This window comes from Zootoca vivipara, chromosome 3, assembly GCF_963506605.1.
Source record: "Zootoca vivipara chromosome 3, rZooViv1.1, whole genome shotgun sequence".
NCBI classification, from domain to species: domain Eukaryota; kingdom Metazoa; phylum Chordata; class Lepidosauria; order Squamata; family Lacertidae; genus Zootoca; species Zootoca vivipara.
The window spans coordinates 71,122,873-71,135,201 of NC_083278.1; the positions used below are offsets into that span (position 1 = coordinate 71,122,873).

Below are 12,329 nucleotides of genomic sequence, written 5' to 3' on the forward strand. Positions count from 1 at the left end.
CCACAGTCAGTAGCAGTCCTGAGACAAAATCCTGCTAGAAAGAACAAATATTGTTCCCTGAAGACCAACCTTGACTGCCCAATACAGTATACAGTGGTGCCTCGCTAGACGAATTTAATTCGTTCCACGGGTCTTTTCTTATAACGAAAAATTCGTCTAGCGAATCCCATAGGAATGCATTGAAATTTTTTTGAATTTTTTTTTTGCCCATAAGAACGCATTCATTGAATTTCAATGCATTCCTATGGGAAACTGCAATTTGCTAGATTAATTTTTCATAAAACGGATTCGTCTAGTGAGGCAACCTCCGCTCGAAAAATCCTTTCGCTAAGCGGAAATTTCGTTAAGCAGGGCATTCGTTAAGCGAGGCACCACTCTATAGGGTAAAGGCAAAGTCCTACACATAAGAATGATGCCTCTCTATTTTCCTGGCATAAATGCTTCTTTCTCCCCTCATTGATGCTGTCCCTGAATAACAGAACATCTGTATGAATGTGAAATTACAGGCATACCCCTTCAGAGTGCAGTTGCATTGTTTTCGGGTTATGTATTATGCAAGTGTACCGTGGAGTGTGACATTTTGAAATCAGATAGGTCTTTTGGCTAAAAAAACCGGTATTCAGTTCTTCAATTCCCCCCAACCCCTTTTGGGCCTAATCCAACACAATGTTTATGGGATTACTCTGACTGGAAGTTCTTTGTATAGAGCCACATCCCTATATACAGAGCAAGGGTTCTTCGTCCGATTCTCTCTGCTCACAGATCTTACTAAAAGGAAGGCTTTGGGTTTCAGTCTCTCTGCAGTGACTTGTGGGCAAGTAAGAGGAGAAAATGACCACACACAGAAAGAAGTTTATCGCCGTAATAGATAAGGCAATGGCTGATGGTGAAACGATGGCACCTGAAGAGCTAGTGTTTTCTTACAAGGGGGTTTTGTATCCAAGTACTGTTTGCAGCCTTGAGACCTTCAAAGCTCTCGAGTCCTTTGAAGCAAGGAGTGACGACGTGTTCCTAGTAGGATACCCCAAGTCTGGTAAATACCATTTGCTTGCTATAAACATATGTCATGTTCAGAATAATTCTGAATGGTAGTTTGAGAGGGGTGGGAGGAGAAAAACTCATGCTGTTCAAATGAAATGTCCAAGGACCTGTCCCTGATATGCCATAGATATCAGGGCCAAAATATGTCACAGCTTTTGTTGTTGTTTAGTCGTTTAGTCGTGTCCGACTCTTCGTGACCCCATGGACCAGAGCACGCCAGGCACTCCTGTCTTGCACTGCCTCCCACAGTTTGGTCAAACTCATGTTCGTAGCTTCGAGAACACTGTCCAACCATCTCGTCCTCTGTCGTCCCCTTCTCCTAGTGCCCTCAATCTTTCCCAACATCAGGGTCTTTTCCAAGGATTCTTCTCTTCTCATGAGGTGGCCAAAGTATTGGAGCCTCAGCTTCACGATCTGTCCTTCCAGGGAGCACTCAGGGCTGATTTCCTTAAGAATGGATAGGTTTGATCTTCTTGCAGTCCATGGGACTCTCAAGAGTCTCCTCCAGCACCATAATTCAAAAGCATCAATTCTTCGGCGATCAGCCTTCTTTATGGTCCAACTCTCACTTCCATACATCACTACTGGGAAAACCATAGCTTTAACTATACGGACCTTTGTCGGCAAGGTGATGTCTCTGCTTTTTAAGATGCTGTCTAGGTTTGTCATTGCTTTTCTCCCAAGAAGCAGGCGTCTTTTAATTTCGTGACTGCTGTCACCATCTGCAGTGATCAAGGAGCCCAAGAAAGTAAAATCTCTCACTGCCTCCATTTCTTCCCCTTCTATTTGCCAGGAGGTGATGGGACCAGTGGCCATGATCTTGGTTTTTTTGATGTTGAGCTTCAGACCATATTTTGCGCTCTCCTCTTTCACCCTCATTAAAAGGTTCTTTAATTCCTCCTCGCTTTCTGCCATCAAGGTTGTGTCATCTGCATATCTGAGGTTGTTGATATTTCTTCCGGCAATCTTAATTCCGGCTTGGGATTCATCTAGTCCAGCCTTTCGCATGATGAATTCTGCATATAAGTTAAATAAGCAGGGAGACAATATACAACCTTGTCGTACTCCTTTCCCAATTTTGAACCAATCAGTTGTTCCATATCCAGTTCTAACTGTAGCTTCTTGTCCCACATAGAGATTTCTCAGGAGACAGATGAGGTGATCAGGCACTCCCATTTCTTTAAGAACTTGCCATAGTTTGCTGTGGTCGACACAGTCAAAGGCTTTTGCATAGTCAATGAAGCAGAAGTAGACGTTTTTCTGGAAATGTCACAGCTATATCAGGACAAATGATTTGTGATTAGGAAACAATTAATAGTAACCATGAAGGAGGGGGCAACGGCTGCAGTGCTAGTAAGGGGTGCTTTAGCTTCTTCCTCAACAACATTTTCAGGATTAAAATGTCCTGTCGCCCCCCCCCCCAAAACCCCACCCTGCTCTTCCCCTGCTTACACTGCTACCTGCAATATATCTTTACCTTTCTTCCATTAGGACTAATAGTAGATGAGGATATTTTATGTGTAGAGGGCCACTGAACCTCACTCCTTCAGTGTGACAATACTAATCTGATATTGCCACATGCATGGCAGTTTTTTAAAATAAAAAATAAAAAAAGATCATAATCATAGGAAATCACAACCACAAAATCCACTACTGCATCTGCAGTGCACATACATCCATGCCACCAGGGGTTTTTGTTTTTAAAGTATTTTCCTGTTGTCAAAACGATAAAAGTTTATTTTGAGAGGAATTCCGGTCTGCCGCACGGACTGAGTGGTGCAAAAACCTCGAGCTCCGAGGTTTCTGGCTGCGTGGAGGAGGAGGGCAATTCCACGGGGGGCGACACGCCCCCCCAAAACCCCGGATCGAGCGTTCCGGGGCACAGATTGCTCGGCAGTGCCCCGGAGCGATTCCTTTGCTGCCCGGTAAGCTCCTTGGAGCCCCGAGAGCCAGCAGAGTAGCAGTCGTGGGAGCCATTTTGAGCACAATCACTACCTCCACGGAGCGAAGCTCCGAGCCGACAGCCTGTAAGCGGTGGATTCTTCCCTTTAAAAAGAAGAGATTTGGACTGAGTAAGTAAAAAATTTATGAATTGGACTCTGTAATTGGTTATGGGATGAGACTTAAAAGGGAAGTCGGTCTTCCCATTTGAGTACTGGAGGACGCAGTGGAGTAATGAATTGCCCCCAAATTGGATTTAAAATCTTTCCCTGAAGCAGAGTAAGGGGGAGAGTTGAACTGTGCTTAGATCTCTGCAAAGGACTGTGTTCTGATATGAGGAAACCCTTCTGGAAATTGGAGTCGGGTCAAAGGAAGGACCGGCTAGCCGCCATTATGTTGTCACAATAGAAAGGAATGTGCCTACCTATCGGAGATTGAGTGACTGTGAGCTGCTGACAGGCTGTCTAGTATTGAATTCAAAGATTGCTCAGCATAGATTTTAAAATTGAACATTAGGAGGAATATCAAAGAAATAGAAGTTGGAACCAGTTTGGATGGGACTTTATCCTTTTTTAAGCTTCGAAAACAAAAAACAAAGAGAACAATAATACCATTTCCGGCTCTGTCACACTTATGGAAATGGAGAACAACAACAAGATGGAGGAGAAGGTTCTGGATTCAGAGGAAGAAAATATACAGTGGGACTTGATTCTGGAAAAAAAAATGGAAATGAAAGAGGAAATGCTCAACTCTAATGGAAAAGCATTAATCTTGGAGGAGAAGATTGCTGAACCAAGAGAACTGAATTTTGAACCAGGAGATTTAAACTGTAGAAAATATGAGGAAGAAGAAGAGGAGGAGGAAGAAGAAGAAGAAGAAGAAGAAGAAGAAGAAGAAGAAGAAGAAGAAGAAGAAGAAGAAGAAGAGAAGAAAATCACTGTTCCACTGGTGGGAGGGGAGGAACAGGGATTGGACTTGATTCGAAAGTCCCCCCAAAAAGGGAAAATCAGAAAGGTTGCCGTCCCAGTGAGAGGGGGAGGGAAGGATGTAGGCTGAAGTCAGAAAGAAAAGGAGATTGAAGATAAAAAGTTGGGAATGCAGCAGGGGGAGAAGCGGGCTGAGAAAGGGATGGATTGGGACAGAGTAGGAGTGGGGTAAAGGTGGAATATTGATTTATTTTAATTGAGTGGATAAAGACGGTCTGAACCTGGATAGTTTTAAGGAGCTAGCTGAAATTTCTGGAGACACCGATTCCAAGGGGAAGGGGGGATATATTAGTTTAAAGACAGGATTAAAGAAGAAGATATAGAAAAGGATGTATGGATATTTTTGGGTAGGGAATAATGGTTTTGAAATTGTATAAAAGTTAAGAGAATTATGATATTATAGGAGAGAAATTAAGAGGATTCTTTGTAAAGATAAATATGTAAGAATTAAGAATCAAGGTTTAAAATATGAGGTATGATGTTAAATTAAGATATTTGGAAACTGCAAAATTTAGATAGAAAAAAATGAGCTCAAAAGGGTGAGGAAGTCCGTAGAGTTAAGAAACAAGAATCCAGAATGTATTTTTTCTTTTTCTTTATGTTTTCTTTTTCCTTTTTTCTTTCTTTTGTTATTATAAAACCAATAAAAATATTATTTAAAAAAAGTTTATTTTGAGAGGTGGTAATAAGGCGTGTGTGATATGCGTACTGTTTCCATTTTTACAATTATTTTATTAATTCATTCATTATATTTATATACTTTTCATAAAAAGAAAAAGTTCCCTGGTACATTAGCACTGATAACTGTTTAATTATAGCTGTGAGGTAAAAGCATCACATTCCCTCTCTCCCCTTTTCAGGTACAAACTGGGTTGGTCAGATCCTAACAGATTTAGTGCTAACATCTGCAAAGAGTAACGAAGACACAAGTAACCTGGATAATGAAGAACTGGAAGAATTTCCCTATCTTGAAGTTGGAGATCCAGAGAAGTACCAGGTGGATAAAAATGTGTTTACTAAGACTGCGGAAAGGGACTCTGATTCATTCCAGTGAATTCTCTTTTATTAGTGACAGCTTGTATTGTATGTATAACATGATAAAAATGGCATTGTACCTGGGGATGAACTTTATATATCAAACTAGAAAGATGTTCTTTAATTCCAGAAAGATGCTGAACCATTTGCAACTATACTCTCTATCATTTTCAAGCCTTTTCTTCACACAGCTGTTGAGAAAAGCTATCCCAAATGCCCTTAAATTATTTTTCTTGATCATCTTCTCTATCAACAACTTTTAGGTAGCAATCCTGTACACACCCCTGAACTCAATGGGGCTCACTCCTGAGCATAGATATAGGGTTGCACTTCATTGTTGATTTTCAAAGCTCTGTTTGACTTTCTGTTTGAAATGCTAAACTTTATTTACTGTCTCTCTACCCCATACAATTTACCAAAGAGGATGGCAGATTTACCCTCTCGAAGAGTCATATTTACCCACCTCACTCCTCAAAATCTTCCTGCATCTGTCTTCAAGAACAAAGCCAAGGTGCGTGAGTCTTAATGGTGTGGAGGAAATATCTTAATGGTGAGTCTTAATGGTGTGGAGGAAATATCTGGAACACTGTAGCAGCAAGCAGTGTCTGCATGGAAATTGGCAAAATGTCCGGAGGGAAACGTCCAATTTCTTTGCGATTTTGCAATTTTTTCTGTCTGGAGAGTCACTTTTTGAAATATGACAACCCTACCGTAGATTTACTAACCTCTTTAGTGGCTCATTTTAGAGTTTCAATGACATGTTATGAGGTGTTTCTGTGACAACATGTAGATTTTTATTTATGGCTTTATTTATTTTGTATTTACATTAGGTCTCCAACTTCTCCTTCATATTAAAGGTAAAGGGACCCCTGACCATTAGGTCCAGTTGTGACCGACTCGGGTTGCGCGCTCATCTCGCATTGTCTCCTTCATATTATTAGTATTTTAATTATGTATTGTAAACTACAATATGTATTGTAAGAGTTATGGGGCAGCATGCATATGCCAACAAATAAGCAACAAATAATATTTTTATTACAACAGTTTTTTTTATCAAAATCCGCTTTGTAAACATCATAAATATTGTTTTTTACTTATAGATACTGCTGCTCATTAGAAATCCAAAAGATGTGGCCACCTCATTTTACCATTTTATCAATCGGTTATCTCCTCTTCCCTCTTACAATACCTGGGATGACTTCTTTACAGCTTTTATGAATGGACAAAGTATGTTCCCTCATTTCCCAACTGAATGCGTTGAGCTCTATCTGCAGATAACTATGCAAAGAAAAGCACTGTAGGCCCATCAGAATGACTGCATTAATTCGGATCAACATCACAGTTTGATCAATTTAGTTCAGGGGTAAGGGAACTTATTGGCCTGGTGGGACAACTCTGGTCCACAACCTGGACCACAACACTCTGTTGGGTGTTGTGAGCAGGACCAGGTTGGGCAAGTGAGCAGGACACCTACTCAGCCATTTGTTGTCACAATCGGTTGTTGTGGGACTGGGAAATGCCTTGCCTACAGAGCCCCTTTTGGCTAAACCTCACCTTTACCTGCCCTGAAGTCAACAGGGCATGGCTTAACTAAAATGGCCTCAGAGGTGAAAAAGAAAGACTTGGCAGGCCAAATTTGGCCCACAAAATCCAGAGCACTTTTGCGTCATTGGGTTGGGTTTTATTTCTTACGCTTTGAACTTAGATGACCACCATTCACCGTCAATGCCCCCTCAGGAAATATGGATGCCTTGATTCATATTGGTGTGTTACTACTTCTTCCTCTTATTGTCTGTGTTTTTGCTTGCTTTGTATATGGTAATTATTATATATGATGATGATGATGATGATTATTAAATTTGTATATCACCCATCATCTGTAGATTTCAGGGCAGTTCACAACATGAAAATACAATAAAAACAAAAACAAAATACATGATAAAAACAAGAACAAAAACCACAAACCAATAAAGGTAATAAACATCCCTCCCCACCCCCCATTTCCCACGGACACATTTTCTATCAATATCAGACTCTCCAAGTGTCTCTATTTTCCACGGACATCTCTGATTTAGAGAAGCTGTCCTGGTTTCTGATTTTATCCCAGAATGTCCCACTTTTCCTTAAGGGTAAAGGTAAAGGTACCCCTGACCATTAGGTCCAGTCGCGGACGACTCTGGGGTTGCGGCGCTCATCTTGCTTTATTGGCCGAGGCTGCCGGTGTACAACTTCCAGGTCATGTGGCCAGCATGACAGAGCCGCTTCTGGTGAACCAGAGCAGCACACGGAAACGCTGTTTACCTTCCCGCCGGACTTGCACTTTGACATGCTTTTGAACTGCTAGGTTGACAGGAGCTGGGACTGAGCAACGGGAGCTCACCCCATAGCGGGGATTCGAACCGCCGACCTTCTGATCGACAAGGCCTAGGCTCTGTGGTTTAGACCACAGCACCACACTTTTCCTTAGGATGTCCCTATTTTCATTGGAGAAATGTTGAAGGGTATGGAATTATCTGACCCATGAGTCATCTGAAGGCAATCCTGTATAGGGAAGCTTTAAAAAAATGTTTAATGTTCTATTATGTTTTTATATATGTTGAAAGCCACCCGGAGTGGCTGGGGCAACCCAGTAAGATGTGTGGGGTATAAATAGTAAAATTATCATTATGGAATGGGACGTCCCCATTTTCATCGGAGAAATGTTGGAGGGTATGTAATACGCTGCTACTGCACCTTTGGGTTATTAGTCATGCTCATTATGTTACAGTATTTTTTTTAAAGGAAAGAAACAGGGATAGGATTCATACTTCGTTAGACCCCCATGCCCATTACAGCCACCAGTCGTCTTTAATTCCAGATGTTCAAAAAGCAGAGGCTGGGAATCTTTTTTATCTGGCTAGTGGGTCACAAGCCAGTGTTTGGAGAGGCCAGAGGCCAGAGCGAGAAATGTAAATTCTACCTTTGTACAGTAAACTGATCGCTACACAAACACACCCCTTTGTTCTCTATCCAGACAAGCAAAATGTGTGGGCAGAGCTGGTGGAACATATTCCAGTCAGACAATGACAATTCAAAGAGGGTGTGAAGCAGGACCAAAGAGGGGGGTATAGCTTGAGGAGAATGATGTGTGGCTGCGGAAAATAATAATAATAATAATAATAATAATAATAATAATAATAATAATAATAATAATTTAATATTTATACCCCGCCCATCTGGCTGGGTTCCCCCAGCCATTCTGGGCGGCTTCCAACAAAACAGAAATTCTAAAATACAGAAAAAGTGTGGTGTTTGAAGGGTACTGAGGGCCAGATATACAGGCTGATCTAAACGATGCTCCTTCTTCCACACCAGGGTAAGAGGCATCTCTCTCGCTGCGCCTTTGGTTAGGAAATGCCAGGCCTGCAGATTCTCCACATATATTAAGGAGCATCTAGGGGAAAACCTAGTTTGCCCACAGTTGCACATTGCATGCTGTCTCTGGGTAGGGGTAAATAGAAGAAAAAAGGTGTATGGACAGGGCTGACACCCCCCCCATGAGACAGGGTGAAACAGAAGCCAAAGAGGTGGCACCCCTGCAGGTACCCCACGCACCACAGTGCCTCTGGAGAAGTGGCGCTGATTTCATGTGAGATTTCATAAGAGCTCACCAGAAACCAGTGTCTTCTCTGCCACTGTTGGGGGCAGTGCTTTTTTGGCTTCCCAGGGTGGCGCAGGGGCAGGGTAGCATGGCAACACCGCAGATGGCAAAAGGGGCCACATTCCCCTGTGTATGGCGCTATGAAGAAAGGATTGATTTGCTGTGCCTAATACGGGACGTGGGTGGTGCTGTGGTCTAAACCATTGAGCCTAGGGCTTGCCGATCGGAAGGTTGGTGGTTCAAATCCCCGCAACAGAGTGAGCTCCCGTTGTTCAGTCCCAGGTCCTGCCCACCTAGCAGTTCGAAAGCACGTCAAAGTGCAAGTAGATAAATAGATACTGCTCCGGCAGGAAGGTAAACAGCGTTTCCGTGCAGGGCCGTCTTAAGCATATCTGGCGCCGTGGTGCGACGATCCCTCCGGCGCCCCCCTGCCCCGTTTCTGAGCGTGGCTGTCTGGCGGGCGCAGCGCGGCACCCCCCTGGCGCCCTGCGCCCCCCAGCCTGGCCATAGGGGCGGCCCTGTTTCCGTGTGCTGCTCTGGTTTTGCCAGAAGTAGCTTAGTCATGCTGGCCACATGACCCAGAAAAGCTGTCTGCGGACAAACATCGGCTCCCCCGGGCAGTAAACCAAGATGAGCGCCACAACCCCAGAGTTGTTCACGACTGGACTTAACTGTCAGGGGTCCCTTACCTTTAATAATATAACATCTACACCTGATAAGCAAGCCTCATTATATTCAGAATGCAAAGGAATGTTTTGATCCTCAACTAACCAGCCTTGTATTTCTGTCTTTCCTTGCAGTGGTCTGGGGCTCTTATTTTGACTTTGTTTTTGAATGGAATAAGCATGCTGATGACGCAAATGTCATGGCAATCACATATGAGGAGCTGAAGGAGGTAAGTGCTTTGCTGTGTGGAGAATGCCCTGCACTTTTGGCAAAGGGCATTGCTGAATCCTGGCCATGCGGCTATAAATAGTCAAGACAACAATGCCTAATGGTCGGCTCAACTGGAATACAGTGGTACCTCTGGTTATGAACTTAATCCGTTCTGGAGGTCCGTTCTTAACCTGAAACCGTTCTTAACATGAGGCGCGCTTTCACTAATGGGGCCTCCCACTGGTGCTGCGACGCCGCCACACGACTTCCGCTCGCATCCCGGGGCAAAGTTCACTACCAGAAGCATCTACTTCCGGGTTAGCGGAGCTCGTTACCCGAAGTGTACATAAAGAGGACGGTATGTAACCCAAGGTTCCACTGTACACGAACCAGTCGAAACACTTGTATTACATCAAAATGTGTGCGTCTTTCTTTATAGAGATGTGTCTAGCATAAAGTCTTTGAGTGATATGTGATCGAATGACTAGTAAAGGCCTTAGAATCACAGCAAGCTGCCTTATATTGTGTCGGATGATTGTTCAGTGGTAGACTTTGGGCTCTCAAATTCCAGTGGCGGCCTGCGTAATACTAAAATTTGGTGCCCCCGCTTCTCACGCTTCATTTTGCAGCACTTTTAAAAATCCAATCATTCTACCCCGTTGTTGTGGTGCCCCCTGCAGTGTGGCACCCAGTGTGACCACACCAGTCACCCCACCCTAAAAATGCTGACAGTGCCGGTCCAGGGTTCAGCCAAGGAGCATTTCTCAGCCTTATCTGGTGATTCCCAGGATTGAACTTGGGACAGATTCTCTGCTGTTGAGCTATTGGCCCTTTTTTCCTTCTATCCCTCCTTCCACAAAGTGCCTTGGTAGTTCCTACATCCTATGGTTCCTGGCAAAGCCTTCCAAGAAACCGCAGAATTGTACCCGCCATGCCTGTACATTGTAGATCCCACTCATTCTGCTCTTTTCAAAGTAACACTTTCAGCAATGATGGCATTTTTGACAATTCCTCCAGAAACAATTAATACTAAACGTTGCATATTTTTCTTTCCTTGCTTCAGAATAGACCTTTGGGAGTGAAACGGATAAGTGAATTCTTTGACTTGCAGCTAACTGATGACAAGATTCAAGGGGTTGTGGACAGAAGCAGTTTCAAAGCTATGAAGGAAAACGCTGGAAAAACCCATGGCGCATTTGGTGATATTCTTTTCCGCAAAGGTAAACTTCAAAGACCATGTTAATGTTCTGCTAGAGTTTAAAAATAGCTGGATTGTTGATATAGCTGCATTTCAGTCAAAGGCAGAGCAGGAGGGAAATAGATGGGTCAGGGAGAGGAGGCCTTTCTCCCTGTCAACGCTGGAACTGCTGTGGCAGTTTGACGAGAAAGAGGGTGGGTAAGAGGGAGGAGTTCTCCAACTCAGCTTAAAATCCAAGCTGAAGAAGAATTTTGGGGACCACAACATTTCCCTTCTGTTGAAGGCAAGTTGGTGATGAAAGGTTGGTTGATGAGTTTCATATGCGAATCTAAGAAAGTGTAGACTCTGGAAACATCCCTAAGAGCACCTCTCCTGATCTAAGCAACAGAATGGCTTGGTGGCCTCATTGTGATATTAGAAGTGGTAGTCATTTATTGAGGCTCCATCTGCAATACATATTAAAGCCAGTATTATACCACTTTACACTGCCATGGCTTCCCCAAAGAATTACGGGAGCTGTGGTTTGTAAAGGGCACTGGAAGTTGTTAGGAGAGCCTGTTCTCCTCACAGAGCTACTGGTCTCAGAGTAGTTTAATGTTCAACCCCTCTCTTCAGGAAACTCTGGGATTAGAAGCTCTGTGAGGGGAGTAGGGGTCTCCCAACAACTTTCATGAGCCTTAACAAACTACAGTTGCAAGAATTATTCGAGGGGAGCCATGCCTGTTTAAAGTGGTATGATATTGCATTCAATGAACAGTGCAGATGAGGGCTCAGATTAGATCATTAGCCTCTAGCCCCATTTGGGCTTTCTCAGAATATGTTCTTTTTGGTTCAGAGTATTGCCCAGTCTTGTCTTCCATTTCTTTGAGGAAGACACAACAGTGAGTGGATTTGGTTTTCGAAAGCAATAGCAGCAATAGCACACTAGTAGATAGGGGAAAATTTTATTAGAGCACACTAAATCTGGAATTGCAGGAGAAATTGTCAATTGATCCAAACGTATTGCTTGAGGATATTATTATTAATGAAATCTACTCTGTTCAGGTGGCGTTAGTGACTGGAAGAATCATTTCAGTGAAGAGCACAACCAAAAAATGGATGCAACATTTGAAGAACGCTTGGGTGGAACAGAATTGGGAGGAAAGTTAAAATATGAGGTGTATTGCAAGGCTTGAAGTCTTGACCCAGGACTCCCTCAATCCTAGAGCTAACCTTGTTTAAACTGAGCATAATGAGGGGAGTGCCAAAGCTCAAAATGTTATGTCTGTATCTAGTAGAGATGTGCAACCCCCATCTATTTGTATAGAGGCATTTGCAAGTTGCATTCAACAGTGTCCAGTCTTTTTACCTGTGTACACAATAGTTCAGCTATACAAATCAAGAACTGTGCACTCTTTCACACAATCATTTGTACATGTGAGGCTGTACCTTTTTCAGTGTGATGTGTGAACTGTCTTTTGTTACTTTGTGAACATATTTTTATAGATTTCAGGTAAACCTTGGAAGTTAATAAATGCTAGGGTTTTTGGTTATTTCTGATATGAATGGACAATGCAAGCTACAAAGGAATTCCTGGGCTGGCTTAAGCAAACAAACCTGCTAACATGACAAA

General features: G+C 43.0%; 1 protein-coding gene across 1 annotated transcript; it reads left to right on the plus strand.

Moving 5' to 3' along the window:
• Positions 1 to 831: 831 nt before the first annotated feature.
• Positions 832 to 11,941, plus strand: LOC118082833 (sulfotransferase 6B1-like). Its single transcript, XM_035110665.1, has 7 exons — positions 832 to 1,033; positions 4,829 to 4,965; positions 5,425 to 5,514; positions 6,104 to 6,230; positions 9,444 to 9,538; positions 10,583 to 10,739; positions 11,762 to 11,941. The coding sequence occupies exons 1-7, from the start codon at positions 832 to 834 to the stop codon at positions 11,890 to 11,892; spliced, it is 939 nt and encodes a 312-aa protein (XP_034966556.1). The 3' UTR covers positions 11,893 to 11,941.
• Positions 11,942 to 12,329: the final 388 nt, after the last annotated feature.